At 42.9% G+C, this 15,474-nt stretch overlaps 1 protein-coding gene across 5 annotated transcripts in view; it reads right to left on the reverse strand.

The window, feature by feature from the left end:
* The window catches only part of IGDCC4 (immunoglobulin superfamily DCC subclass member 4), an 80,311-nt gene that overhangs the window by 7,615 nt on the left and 57,222 nt on the right, over positions 1–15,474 (reverse strand). For all 5 annotated transcript variants that reach the window (XM_087972851.1, XM_087972850.1, XM_087972848.1 and 2 more), the window contains exons 12-18: positions 13,688–13,921; positions 8,633–8,740; positions 6,039–6,222; positions 4,708–4,835; positions 3,623–3,793; positions 2,512–2,649; positions 1,081–1,177 (exon numbers count right to left, since the gene is read on the reverse strand). In XM_087972851.1, coding sequence (XP_087828977.1) covers positions 1,081–1,177; positions 2,512–2,649; positions 3,623–3,793; positions 4,708–4,835; positions 6,039–6,222; positions 8,633–8,740; positions 13,688–13,921 — 1,060 coding nt within the window. The remainder of the gene's footprint in view (positions 1–1,080; positions 1,178–2,511; positions 2,650–3,622; positions 3,794–4,707; positions 4,836–6,038; positions 6,223–8,632; positions 8,741–13,687; positions 13,922–15,474) is intronic.

Below are 15,474 nucleotides of genomic sequence, written 5' to 3' on the forward strand. Positions count from 1 at the left end.
CTCCAAAAGGGACGCGGTGGCTCACTGGCTAAGACGCTGAATGGTAGATCAGAAAGATCGGCAGTTTGAATCCCTAGCGCCATATAATGGAGTGAGCTCCCATTGCTGGTCCCAGCTTCTACCAACCTAGCAGTTCGAAAGCATGTAAAAATGCAAGTAGAAAAACAGGGACCCTTTTGGTGAGAAGGTAACAGTGTTCTGTGCGCCTTTGGTGTTTAGTCATGCTGGCCACATGACCACGGAGACATCTTCGGACAGCGTTAGCTCTTCGGCTTTGTAACAGAAATGAGCACCGCCCCCTAGAGCCAGAAACGATGAGCACGTATGTGTGTGGGGAACCTTTACCTTAATCTCCAATTCTCTCTCCAATCTAGTGGCCTTATGCTTCCTTTAGATCAGAGGTCTCCAACCTTGGCAACTTTAAGACTTGTGGACTTCAGCTCCCAGAATTCTCCAGCCAGCATAGCTGGCTGGAGAATTCTGGGAGTTGAAGTCCACAAGTCTTAAAGTTGCCAAAGTTGGAGACCTCTGCTTTAGATAATCATTACCATCATATAGAATACAGAATACAGTGTTGGAAAGGACCTTAGAGAACTATAGTCCAATCCTCCTGTTCAAGCAGGAGATTCTATACCATTCTGGACAAAGGGCTGTCCAATCCCTTCTTAAAAGCCTCCAGCGGTGAAGCACCCACAACTTCTGGAGGCCAGCTGTTCCACTGATTGTTTTTCACTGCCAGAAAATTTCTCCTTACTTGTAGGTTGGAACAAAGTTGGTAAATCAAGACAGACCATTTCCTTGTCTTCAAGGAAAAAAACAAAGTCCATCTGCCTTTTGAAAAGCACCTTTGGGACATGAGAGTCTAGTTTATGCTTGGTTGCCTTATTTTCACAGGGCGGGGCATTTAAAGGTGAAACAATTGCCTCCCAACATGCATCTTGATAGGATACCATCGAAACCACACTCCACAATTCTTTGACAACGTCCACTCTTGAACACAGGCAGAAGCCAAATGGGGCAGAAGAAGGCAAGCAGTTGGGCTCAATGCTCTGGGAGACAACACATCAACCCAAGACTTACTTCAGGTAATTGTTGCGAAAGCTGGCACAGGCACAGAAGACGATGCAGAGCAGGCAAATGGCTACCGTGACTCCGGTGATAGAATGAACTAAGATATCTGCAGGTGAAGGACAAAGGAGAACATGGAAGCAGAGAGGAAGACTTCCTCTTTCTCCTAGAGAGAGGGAGGGAGGGAGGGAGGGAGAGAGATGGGGAGGGGAGAGAACTGGGAGTTTGGATCACTCTGGAAAGGCATCAGCTTCCTCACTTTGAGGTTGGGCAGTCGGGGTGACCTCCCCTTCATCATGGTACACCAAGCACCGATCCACAAGGCTTCCTTCACTCTACTTGCTTAAATACAGTGGTACCTCAGTACTCAGTTTTCACTGGTTCTGGGAGGTGTGATGAATACAAAAAACGATGAGTACCAAACCGTTTTCCCCCCATAAGGGATAATGTAGTAAGTTGCAAAGCAGATGACACCGGTAAGTTCTAGTTTGTGCATTGAGTACCAAACAAACGATGAGTACTGGGGCAAAATTTTCACATCAAAATGTGTTGAGTACCCAATTTGATAAGTTAAAGCCGCTGAGTACCAAGGTACCACTGACTGTAACACTGTTCAAGGCTCAGGGCACCAAATGTATAGGTACTCCCCGACTTATTTGTACATTTAGCTCTGTTAGCATCCTTTGGTTAGCACCTTAACCTTAAAATCATTTGACTAGTGAGCCTTCAAAGTTACAAGTGCACTGGAAAAACGTGATTTACAACCAGTTCTGTCGCTTGCAACTATCCCGACAGTTACATGATCAAAAATTGACGGTTGTAGCATCCTAAGATCATGTGATCATCATCTGCAACCTTCCCAGCTGGCTTCTGACAAACTATATTGTAGGAGGAGTCAGATTTGCTTAACGACCATAAAAATCAGACATGACTAATTTAACAACCCTCTTGCCTAGCAAAGGAACTTCTGATCCCAACGGAAGCTATAAGTCTTGGACTACCTGTCGTTAGTTTTTATTTTGGGTTTTGCCCCTGTCTGCAGGTTAATGTATAGCACAAACTCATCTTGGAGTATTTTTCTGCACCATGGGAACCCACAACAAGGATTAATTCAGGAGCCAAATGAAAGATGTGATGTGACCCTCCTAGGTCCATCTTGCCATAGGAAAACTCACTGCAGGTCACTCTCGTTACACCAATATCAAAGAAATAGTGGAATGGAATCATTAAAGAAAGGTTGAAAAAAGAGGGACAAAATGAAATGGGATTGGCAAAAAGTAAAATATTTTATTTATTTATTTTAAATAATTAAATAGAATTGTTAAATTGTCTCGCAGTGAGTTGGCCCGTTGACAAGCTGTCTGGTGGTGAGTTCGCTACACCAAGTTGTCTGCGGCACATTGTCCCACTCTGGACCCTTCTTTTCAAGGTGGCAGTCATTACCTGTGAATCCCTCTGGCAAGGTCTGCACATCTTTGACGCTAGAATATGGTCCTGATCCTACAACCGTCTTGGCTCCCACCTTGAAGAAATATCTGGTGTCGCTCTGCAACCCATCAACTTCAGCGCTGAAGATACTGCCTGAAGAAGAGAGGAATTCTCGATGTGGCATCAGATTCCAACATTCCAGCCCCAGGGTTGCTGCAAGTTGAAGCTGCTTTCTTCTTGCCCAGATGACCCATATGCTCCCCAGGAATGTCCACCTGAAGGATGGCAGCTTTGAAGCTCCAAAGTAAAATATGGCTTCCAAAGCTGACACATTTTGGGTGCCTGGGAATTTGGGAGGGGGGAACTGCATAGAGTGGTAGAAGATGAGACTCAACAACATTCTTCTCATAAAGTCAAGGACAAGTCACCCTGTGCCTGGGAAGGAATGTCTGGTGGAATATCTCCAGTTGGGACAATGGTTGATTGGGCCATGTGATGGACTGGCGGTTGATGGGTTTGTGAATTTCTATTGGGAAGGGAAAACTCGGAACTCTCAGATTCGGGTTTTCCCAGATGTGCCAGTATGACTTCTTCAATAAATTCTTATTTAGATGAACTTTGTTTTTGAGTGCTGAATGAATTGGGAAGTTTCATTGGAATATTGAATAACAGAGTTGGAAGAGACCTTGGAGGTCTTCTAATTTAGTCCAACCTCCTGGCAGGAGACCCTATACCATTTCAGAGAAATGGTTCTCCAGTCTCTTCTTAAAAACCTCCAGTGTTGGAACACCCACAACTTCTGGAGACAAGTCGTTCCACTGGCTGATTGTTCTCACTGTCAGGAAATGTCTCCTTAGTTCTAGGTTGCTTGATTAGTTTCCACCCATTGCTTCTTGTCCTGACTTCAGGTGCTTTGGAGAATAGCTTGACTCCCTCTTCTTTGTGGCCACCCCTGAGATTTTGAAACACCGCTATTATGTCATCCCTGGTCCTTCTTTTCATTGAACTTTTAAAAAGGTGAACTTCGATCACAGAATTATGGCCAGCATCTTGACTTTTGGACACCCCCTGCTCCTTTTGCAGGCAACCCTGGGTGTTTTTGTGCATTTAATGACCCAGTGCTTACCCTCTTTGGTCAACAGAGTCCACATCTCATCCGGCTGGGTGCAGTTGGCATTGTAGAGGATGGTGTATTCCACAATGATGCCATTCGGTTCCAAAGGGGGACACCAGTGAAGCTGGACCGCATATGGGTTGATGGGGTGTAACCGCAGGTCAGAAGGGGGAGTGAAGGGCCCTGCAGGAGAACAGCAGAGGCAGCAGGAGACAGAAAGTAGGCCTAAGGTGATCTGGCTGAGTCTCTGTAACTCTTCCCGCCCCCAGATATCCTGATAAGTCAAATCAAATCAAATCAAGTCCAGTCCTAAGGCCAGATATGAACAAAGATATAATAAAAGAAGTGTTACACTCTCATCTACCTATCTACCTACCTACCTACCTATCCACTCACCCACCCACCCACCCTCCCATCCATCCATCCATCTACATATCTATCATCTATCATCTTTCATCCATCCATCCATCCTTCCATCCGTCTGTCTATCATCTACCTTTTTACCTGTCTAAATAAATAAAAACAACCAAACTTTCTGGAGGTTGACATCTCTTGGAGATAAAGCAGGTGAAGGCTAGGAATGGGGACTTTTTTGATAGTAGCAAAGAAAAGAATACAACTGAAACAAAAAATGAGTTTAAAAAATGAGTTATTTTTCCTTCATTTGGATGGAATATTTAAAAATCTCTCATTTGTAATTGCTCCGATTTTCACTGGTTTTCTCTGTACTAGCAACTGTTGAGGGTATTTGGATATAGAAAAGACTTACATATAAACCTGTTGAAATGGGTGACTATAGAAACAATAAATTAAATTAAATTAAAATAATAAAATAAATAAAATGCATAATGATAAAATAAAATAATGAAATAAAAAATGAAGATAAACTAAACTAAAACCAATTATGAAATAAATAAAATAAATAAAATGCATAATGATAAAATGAAATAAATAATAAAATAAAATAAAATACTAGAATCTTCTGGTGTTTTTTTTTAAAGGACACCTCTCTGCCGTACTAAACTTAAGCACCTCCTTCGTATCGCCATCCCATCCCATCCCATTCTCAGGTAAACCCTTCATGCTCCTCTACTTACTGTCTGGGAGGGTGGAACACTCCACCACGTTTCCAAACGGACTGTCCATTCCAACACCGTTGGACTGTACTGCAAACTCGTATCTTGTGAATGGTTTCAGGCCGCTGATAAGAATGTCCTCTTTAGAGCTACAGACAAGAAAACAAATTCCCACGCGAGGATGAAACTGTCAGCTTTAAAATTCAGCTGTCACATTTCATGGAAGAGGGGAGGGGTGGAGGATCACACAAACAGGTGTCCTTCAAAGACTGACCAGATTTTGGCAGCCTTTGAGTGGTAAAGTCGTAGAACGATAGAAATTTAGGCAGGAGTAGAATTCAAACTTTTTAAACAACCGGTTCTCTGGGCGTGGCTAAATGGGCATGGCCATGTGACTGGGTGGGCATGGCTTCTTCTTCTCCTTTTTTGCAGCAAACCTCCCTCCCCCCCATTTTTTGCCTCCCGGGCCTCAGGGAAGCCTCCTGGGCAAAGCGAGGGGGATCCCGGAACAGCTGATTGTCGGGAGGGTTCAAAAAGGAATACCTTAAGGAGTGATTGGGCCGGGAGAGGAGGGGCGGGCGAAGAGGGGCAGAGCCAGCCAGGGACACGATTTGCCAGTTCTGTGCAGAATCATAACAATCAGTTCTATAGAACCAGTTGGAATCAGTAGAATCCCACCCCTGAATTTAGGGTTTTACCAGCTTCTGATTTAGCTTTTATTAAGATTTAAAACAGATTAAAATCTGGTGGGTCAGAAAATCTGACAACTACCCAAAGCGATTTCTCTGGGTTGATCATTGGTCCCTGTCCTATTGTTTCTCTTATTCTTTTATTTTTCTTATATGTACCCATTTCATATATTCACAACTATCTAGAAAGTCTAGTCAGGTGCATGCAAAAGAAAAATTAAAGTATCTTGAATATCTCAAAAGAGAAAACTAAACGCTGCAATATAAAAGCAACTGGACTTTGTTTTTTCCTTGAAGAGGTTTCACTTCTCATCCCACAACTGAAGAAGCTTCTTGGATGAGAAGCGAAACATCTTCAAGGACAAAACAAAGTCCAGTTGCCTTTTGAAAAAGCAGCTTTGGGACAACCAGGACCTGGATGACCGAGAATCTCTACAGACACTGTAATATGAAGGAGAAAACATAAATGTTGCTCACTAGATGATCTGAGTGGTTCTAGTAAGAAAAAGTCGATTTTTAATTCTTTGGTAAGAAAAGCTCCCACTTTAGTTCTGCTTGCAACTGTTGACCACACATCAATGAAAAGCACACGCCCCATAACTTCATTTGGGCAATGTATCACGATCCTTGTGACATCACCTACTCTCCCGAGGATGCTCCTACCTTGTGTAATACATCACAAGCGAGGCATTCTTTAACCCCCAAGGGCTGAACCGGACTGTGTAGTTGACGATCTTCACGGTGGTGAAGTTGGGCTTCTTCCACCGCAGTGAAATCGTTGTGGAACTATTGGAATAGACATGGAGATGCCCAGGAGGTGGTGGGGGACCTTTATGAACTGGAAGATCTAAGAAGGAGAAGGAGAAAAAGAAGGAGAAGGGAGGCAGAGGAGGAAAAGTAGTAGTAGTAGTAGTAGTGGAGAAGTAGTGAAGAAGAGAAGAAGAAGAAGAAGAAGAAGAAGAAGAAGAAGAAGAAGAAGAAGAAGAGAAGGAGAAGGAGAAGAAGAAGAGAAGAAGAAGAAGAAGAAGAAGAAGAAGAAGAAGAAGAAGAAGAAGAAGAAGAAGAAAGAAGAAGAAAGAAAGAAAGAAAGAAGAAAGAAAGAAAGAAAGAAAGAAAGAAAGAAAGAAAGAAAGAAAGAAAGAAAGAAAAGAAGAAGAGGAGGAGGAAAAGAAGAAGAAAAAAGGAGAAGGGGAGGAAAAGTAGTAGTAGTAATAGTAGTGGAGGAGGAGGAGGAGGAGGAGGAGGAGAAGAAGAAGAAGAAAGAAAGAAAAAGAGAAGAAGAGGAGGAGGAGGAGGAGGAGGGGAAGAAGAGGAGGAGGAAAAGGAGGAGGAGGAGGAGGAGGAGGGGAAGAAGAAGATGGGTAAGAAGAAAAGGAAGAGGAAGAGGGAAAAGGAGGAGGAAGAGAAGAAGAAGAAGAAGAATGGGAAGAAGAAAAGGAAGAGGGCGGAGAAGGAGGAAGAAGAAAAAATACATCTGGAGTTATGGATAGAGGTGTGGAAGGACTAGCATCAGTAACAGCCATTGCTTACACATCTAGGTTTCCTGTCATAGGGCTCTACACATCAAATGCTCCATGGATTCTTCGGAGTTCAAAGAAACAACATTGTGGAAACTCTCACAAAACAGCTGTCAAAAGAATGGGCATTCTCCCTTACAAAATGGTGGCCATGTTTTTCCCCAGGCAACCATAAAGTACTTATTTTCAGAAAACCCAAGTGTGGCTAAACGAGCAAATCCAAAGATCTAACTACAGGTAGTCCTCGACTTACAATGGTTCGAAGTGACAACGGCACGGAAAAATGTCACTGATGACCATCTTTCACACTTAATGACTGTTGCAGCATCCCCATGGTCGCGTGATTTACATTCAGATGCTTGACAACGGACTCGCATTTATGACGGTTGCCATGTTCCGGGGGTCACGTGATCCCCTTTTGCGACCCTCTAACGAGCAAACTCAATGGGGAAGCCAGATTCGCCGAACAGCCGTGTTACTCATTGAAGAAATGCAATCATTCACTTAACGAACGTGGTGAGAAAAGTTGTGAAACGGGGCAAAACTCACTTAACAAATTTCTCACGTAGCAACATAAATTTCGGGTTCAGTTGTGGTCATAAGTGGAGTTATGACTTATGACCTAACCAGGGGTGGGCTTCAAAAATTTTAGCAAGGGGTTCTCTGCCTGATTGCTGGGTGGGCGTGGCCTAGCCGGCCTCCTGCACCATGGCGGGGGGGGGGGCTGTTTTTGCCCTCCCCATGCTCCGGAGGCTTTCCTCAAGCCTTGGGGAGGGTGAAAACGGCCCCCCTGGGCTCCGGAGGCTTTTTGGAAGCTGGAAATGGGCCTATTTTTCACCCTCCCTGAGCCTCCGTGCATGCCCTGCACTTACCTCAATCCAAAATGGGCCGCGTGGGGACTCCTGGGGGGAGGCAGGGTGATGTAGTTCACCAGCAGCCTGTGCAGACAGCAGTGGAATCGGACAGTGGGGAAAAACGGGGACCAGTCTGGGAGTCAGGAGAGGACTCAGACGAGGGTCCTGCTTCTGATGCAGAGATGGGGCCAGGACCATCTGGGAGTGGGATGCTGACTCCGGAGTCTTCGGAGTCCGGCAGCAGCGAGGCCAAGGAACAAGGGGAGCCTGTTCCCAGTGAGTGTGTGCGCAGAGCTGCTAGAAGGCAAGAGCAGCTAAGACAAAAGGAGTGACTCAGGAGTAAGGCTTGGAGGTGATTGCCCTACCCCTAAGGTATAAAGGACAGGAAAAGGTAGAGAAACCTTTGCAGGAAGCAAAGTCGTTCGCTCTGTTCAGATGAACCCTTGAAGCTCTGTGTGAATTTTGTACTTCGGTTGGTTTTTTTTTAGTTAATTTGGCACTCTAGTTGTTGGCAGCAATTCAAAGGAGAGAAAGGTGGGTGCTTATCTCGAGGAACTGTTTGGAACTCATTACAGGCTGGGAATGAACATAATTCCCAGCGCTGAAATAAAACAAGAATTGTTTTAACTAAGCATGTGCTTAATTACTGTCTCAGGAAGCCTTGGTCAGAAGACGGGGTGGGGTGGATGAGGTCAGCCCCAGGAATTGGGGGTCCTCTGAACTGCACAGAACCTTAGCTAGGGGCTCTCCTGAACCCGAGAACCCCCAGGGACCTCACCCTAACAGGTAATAACCCCACTTTTTGAGTATGTTAAGCTTATGTTTGAAAGCAGTTGCAAAAAAAATTTTTTTTTAAATAATCAACAATTAAAGAAAGGATACCTACCAGCTGCGGTGACAGGTGCTCGCTCTGTCCTGCCTTTCCACACGGCCGCATAGCCTTCTTCATGCTTGTTGAATGCCACCAGCCTGATTTCATAAAGCTGTCCGGGAACTGGACCGATTAAAACAGAGATGCGGTTACTGAAGAAAATGCCAAAAAGAGGCAAAAGCCAGCAAAAAAATTAGTTTAGTTGAACTCTTGGTGTCCTGGCATCCTACCCGTTGGAAATTATGAAAGTGCAACAGATCTGGAACCTGGGAAAAGGTCATTTGATCTGGTTTCCCAAAACTATCCCAGTTGGTCCACAGTGATCTAAATTTGGGGGGGTAGTAGAATCCCTACTCAGCCAAGCAATAAAAAACATAGAAAAGTGGAGTTGGAAGGGACCTGAAGGATCACCAGCTTTTCGCCATATGTAGGAAAACCAAGTACAGATAATTTTCAACTTACAACAGTTCGTTTACTGACCGTTCAAAGTTACAATGGCGCTGAAAAATTTGACTTATGACCACTGTTCACAGTTACCACCTTTGTAGCATCCCCATGATCAGATGATCAAAATTCAGATGCTGGGCAATTGGTTCACACTTGTGACCACTGCTGTGTCCCAAGGTCATCTAATCCCCTTTTGTGACCCTTTGATAAGCCAAGTCAATGAGGAAGCCAGATTCACTTAATAACCAGGTAATTTATTAACCACAGTGACTCCCTTAATGGTGGCAAGAAAGTTCAGTAAAAACTTCACTTAACAACCAAAGTTTTGGTCTCAGTTGTGGTCATAAGCAGAGGAATACCTGTAACCTATTCTCAAGAGTGCTTATGAGGATTCTCGGTTATCCAGGTCATGATTGTCTCCAAAAAGCTTTTTCAAAAGGCAACTAGACTATCTTGGTTTTTTTTTTCCTTGAAGACATTTCACTTCTCATCCAAGAAGTTTAGTTTAGTTTACTTTAGTTTATTGTCATTGCACCTCGTACAACGAAATCAAACACCATCTTCAGTGCATATCATGACCATGACCATGAAAATAAACACAAACACACATCCTTCACACTCCACACATTGAACCGAGAACCCTGACACCACACCAACACTGCACTATACAGCAGAATTCAACAGAGCTCCTGCCCTGGGATAGAAGCTGTTTTTCAGCCTATTTGTCCTTGTTTTTATTATTCTGTACCATCTGCCAGATGGTAATAGTTCAAAAAAAGGGTGCCCAGGATGAGATGGACCTTTGAGAATGTTTTGAACTTTCTTAAGGCAGTGGGAGCTATAAAGCTCTTCCAAAGAAGGGAGAGGGCAACCAATGACCCTCTGGGCAATGACATTAACCCTCTGGAGTGCTTTCCTATCAGCCACTGTGCAATTGGCAAACCATACAGAGGTGCAGCAAGTTAAGATACTCTCTATGGTGCAGCGGTAGAAGGTCACCAGCAGTTTTTCATTCAGTTTTTCATTCAGAGCTGAGAAGTCTCAGGTAATAATCTCTGCTGGGCCCTTTTGACCAGGGCTGCAATGTGAGCACCCCAGGTCAGGTGGTTTTATGGTAACACCCAGAAACTTAAAACTGGCCACTTGCTCCCCTCAGTCTCCCTTGATAAGCAAGGGCTGGATGTCTGATCTGTTCCTTCTATAATCCACTATAAGCTCCTTGGTCTTATTGGTGTTGAGGACCAAGTTATTGTCTCCACACCACGAAAGCTTCATCAGTTCTGGCAGGATTTTGGTGGGGATGGAAGGATCGTGTTTCTTTGCAGTCCTCTGGTTGTTAGCACTCTCTCTGAGAACTATTGAGGCCACTTGGGGGTTTATCTGTGCCCTCAAGCCCCCCTGAATCAGAGAGCAAATGGGTGTGGAATCTTTTTGGGATTGCTGACAGGAGATAGGTATCAAATCAAACATTTATTGTCAATGCACAACATGTGTACAATGAGATTGAAAATAGAGTAGTATCATACTCTACTCTCTGTTGAGAGAGGGCTACTCAATTTAACATAGATGGCCTCTTTTACCCCTCTTTCAAACCGATGGTCCTCTCCATCCAGAATGTGGACTTTTATTCTCAAGAGCTGGCTGTTCAGTCACTTATTAATGAAGGAGTGGGAACCGCCATGTCTAAATTAAAAAGATCAATCATGAAGTATTAAAAGCAAGGCTATATAGAGCAACATTCCTCAACCTTGTGAACTTTAAGATGGGTGGACTTCACTTGTCCAGTTAGCCACGCTGCCCTTGGAGCAAATTGGAGCATACTTTTGGAGTGTCGGGACATGCTGGCTTGGGGAATTCTGAGAGATGAAGTTTAACACCCAGCTTAAAGTTCCCAAGGCTGAGAAAAAAACCCCTTTTTTAGAGCAATGGCCAGCACTGAACAGATGTCTAAAATTCACCAGACTAACCAGGAAAAGGCAGAGGCCAGTGGAACTTTTGTTGCTCTTGTTGAACTCAATGGGAAGCAATTTGGTGTTCCCTAATTGTGGGCCAACGGTGCAAAAGGCCACTCCACGCTCCCTTCCAAAAGCAGAAAACCTGAAGTGGGTCATTGAAACGGCTCGAATGGCCTGCTGCCAACTTAGAAATGGGGCAAGCTTTTTTTCTTTCTTTACTTCCTTAATCCAATTAAATCATTGCCCGAGGCTGGTAACGATTGCACCGCTGCAGGCTGCCCAAAGCAACCCCCCCACACCCACCCCAGGCCAGTTCAAACGGAGCTTGGCAAGGGAAGCAGGCTCCGGCAATGGCCAATTCTGCAACAGACAGCCAAAAGACAGGCCATTTCTGCCTTTGGCTGGCTCTTTTCTTCTCTCTTTCTCGGTGCCTTGTTGAAAGATATTCTTTAAAAACTGTTCCATAACTCAATTCCCCCCCCCACCTTTTTTTTTTAATTTTCTCTTTTCTCTGCTTTTTTCTTCTTTTGACAGATCTGCTCATTCAGGACTGCTGGAATGGCTCAGAGTTTACAAATAGAAAGAAAATGAGGCAATTCTCTTTTGGAGCACCCGGCCACTCAAGTTCCCAAATGACCTTCCTCCTTCTGCTTCTGCTCATTAGCTTCCCCCAATGGAAGCCCTGCTAATTAAGGATGGGTCTATTCACCGCCTGGGCTTCAAGGGAGCCAGCTCTTTTTCAGCTCCACAAAGCTCCACTGCCAAGGGTATATCGCTCTTGCTTTGACTATATCGCAGGCAGGATGGACGGGGCGAGGGGTGTGTGTGTGTGAGGATGTTTGGGGGTGGGTGGCTGGCCTCCAGCTCGTCTCCCCCACCAAAGGAAAAAAAGAAAAGCACAAGATGGAATAGGAAGATAAAAAGGTCACGGCCGCATTTTACATCTGGAAGAGAAATCACATTGAAACAGCCCTTCTCTGCTGGCTCTCTGCAGCATGGAGGGAAGGTTTTTGTGGGCTGTGAAATAAGGTTGGCAGCCACAGGAACCGAAGGACAAAGGGAGAAATGGGGGGGATTTTTGGGGAGGGAGATCAAAAATGGTCCAGAGGGTTAATTAAAAGGGTAAATCCTAAGGGTTTCCCCCCACCCCACGCAAGGGATAAAATGTGTGTCCTGACATCAGGATGAAAATCGCGCCCCCTTCGGTCCCTAAAGGTGCTTGCTTATTTTATTTTATTTTACTTTATTTTACTTTATTATTTTATTTTATTTTATTATTTTATTTTATTTTATTTTATTTTATTTTATTTTTTATTATATTTTATTTTATTTTATTTTATTTTATTTTATTTTATTTTATTTTATTTTATTTTATTATTTTATTATTTTATTATTTTTATTTTATTTATTTTATTTTATTTTATTTTATTTTATTTTATTTTATTTTATTTTTTATTTTATTTTATTTTATTTTATTTTATTTTTTTATTTTATTTTATTTTATTATTTTATTTTATTTTATTTTATATTTTATTTTATTTTATTTTATTTTATTTTATTTTTTTTTATTTTATTTTATTATTTTATTTTATTATTTTATTTTATTATTTTATTATTTTATTTTATTTTATTTTATTTTATATTTTATTATTTTATTTTATTTTATTTTATTTTATTTTATTTTATTTTATTTTATTTTATTTTATTTCGACAAAGTGCAGAGAAGAGCAACTAGAATTTGTTTGTTTGTTTATTTACTTATTTATTTGGACAAAGCACAGAGAAGAGCAACTAGAATGTATGCATTTATTTATTTACTTATTTATTTACTTACTTATTTATTCATTCAAATGGTAGAGAAGAGCAACTAGAATGATTAAAGTCCTGTTAGATTAAAGCATATGAAGAACGGTTGTAGGATTTGGGTCTGGAGGTGTGAACTTAAATGGATTCCAGAAGATGGTAGAGGACAGGAAGGCCTGGAGGAACATTGTCCATGGGGTTGCGATGGGTTGGACATGACTTTGCAACTAACAACAACAAAGTCTAGAGAAAAAAAGGACTAGCAGGGTCATGATAGCAATATTCCAGTATTTGAGGGGCTGCCACAAAGAAGAGGGGGGTCAACTTATTTTCCAAAATCCCAAAAGGCAGGACAAGAAATAATGGATGGAAACTAACCAAGGAGAGAAGCAACCTGGAATTAAGGAGGAACTTCCTAACAGTGAGGACAATCCACCAGTGGAACAGCTTTGCCTTCCTTCAGAAGTTGTGGGTGCTTCATCACTGGAGGTTTTTTTAAAGAAAAGACTGGACATCCACCTATCTGAAATGGTCTAGGCAGGTCTCCTGCTTGAGCAGGGGGTTGGACTAGAAGACCTCCAAGATCCCTTCCAGCTTTATTCTGAATTGTTCCAAAAGGCAATTTTGGATGTGGCAAGAAAAGCCGTATAATGGAGCAAAACTCGGTTAACACATTTCTCACTCAGCAACATACATTTTGAGCTCAATTGTGATTGTTAAGTCAAGGACTATTTGTACGTTGCATGGATCTCTTCTCCCCATAAACAGACCGAAACAGATCAATCTGAAAATCACCAATTCTTTTTGATCCCTATTCAGCAAATGACCCGCCCACCCTAGTAGAACACTCTTCCAGAAAGCTTACCTAATTGCCTCAGTTCGTGTTGCTTCACCTTCTTCTTCAGTTTTATGGGTCTGACATCCCAAAGTCGGTTCCCTGGGCCTTCCGAAGGGATCACCATGCTTGACTCCTCTGTGAGTATTTCTCGGTAATACAGCTTGTAGCCTGAAATCTGTCCGTGGTTGGGGGGAGGCTGCCAGCTGATCAACAGCGAGTCCATTTTGGATTGGACCATTAACTCAGCTGGGGCAAAGGGAACTAGGAAAAAGGGAGATCAAAGTCATGAGACTATTGAGAGTTTTGTAGCGATAATTCATTGCCAGAAAAATAAACACAGATAGCTGATGCTTCATTTAACATCTTTATAAACATAAGTAGATTTTACAACCAGTTGAGATTTCTCCAACGTGGAGCAAACTCAGACGGAAACGTGCTGCAAGTTCAGAGCAAAGCTCCAGTCTTCAGCAAGCAAGCAAGTTAGTTTCATCTTCAGTAGATCAGCAGGCAAGCAAGAGGAGAGACGCAGTTTCATCTCAATAGACACTCAGAGCTCAACACATAGCTGCAGAGTTGCAGAGCTTAATACAGAGCCACGCCTAAGCTACTTTTAGTTTCAGTTTCCAGCCCAGGCTACTTCTAGTCTCAGTTTCCAAACTATCCCCATTGACTGACTTAGTTGCTATGCCTATTCATTGGCTGACCTTGTTACCAAGCTCTATTCCAGTTCATGAATATACTGACAGAGACACTGCTGCCCAACTGACCAGGTTAGTGTCAGGATTCCGGCGATTGCCCTAATTAAATCATGAGCCTCGAGCCAAGCTTCAAAAAAAATTCAAAACATTTATGAAGAGTGACATGTTGGCCTTAACCTAAATGAAGCCAACTCTGGCATACATAATTAACCTATGACCCTATTTTCCCCTTCCCCCCTAGGTGTATCATAAATCAGATTCTCCAATGAAGCACATTCACGGGCTGGATGTCATCAATCACTTTCTCCAATAAAGGATTTTGCGGCCAGAAGATCCGGTAGCCTAGCTACAATCTTTGTAGATAAGGGTGGAATGTACTTCTGGAGTTAAACTGCCATCATGCTCCTTCAGATTCCTCCCCACCCCCCCACCTCGTTTATGGCAACTCGAAAACAGGCATAGGAATGTTTTATGAGTTGACAGTCTCAAATTCATCTGCATCCTCCATAACTTTTCATCATCCTTTCCTTCTCAAATTTGCCTCTAGCTATAAATCAATCTGAATTATAGTACAGGTAGTCCACAGTTCATTTAGTGACTGTTCAAAGTTACAATGGCCCTGAAAAAAAGGGAGTTACGACCATTTTTCACAGTTATGACCTTTGCAGCATCTCCATGGTCACGTGATCAAAATTCAGGTACTTGGCAGCTGATTCATGATGGTTGCAGGATCTCAAGGTCACGTGATTCCCCTTTGGTGATCTTCTGGGAAGCACCATTGGTGGGATGCTGGATTTGCTTAACAACCGGGTTACTAACTTATCAACTTCAGTGATTCACCTAACAACGGTGGCAAGAAAGGTAATAAAATGGGGCAAAACCAGCTTAACAAATGTTTCACTTAACAATTTTGGGCTCAACTGTGATCGTAAGTCAAGGACTACCTGTAGACCACACTGGAGGCCTCCGTAGGGACCATCAGTGGCGTCAAAATGGCAGATATGGTTGAGTAGTGTGTGATGAACATTAAAAGGTGGCCTTTGATGACCTGGAATGTGCCTGTTTTGACATTGAAGATGACCTCTGTGGATGTCCTTGGAACCCACCAGCTGAATA

The sequence above is a fragment of the Notechis scutatus genome, chromosome 11, assembly GCF_049901735.1.
Source record: "Notechis scutatus isolate UNSWTSFEM ecotype Mainland chromosome 11, rNotScu1.2, whole genome shotgun sequence".
In the NCBI taxonomy this organism is placed as follows: Eukaryota; Metazoa; Chordata; class Lepidosauria; order Squamata; family Elapidae; genus Notechis; species Notechis scutatus.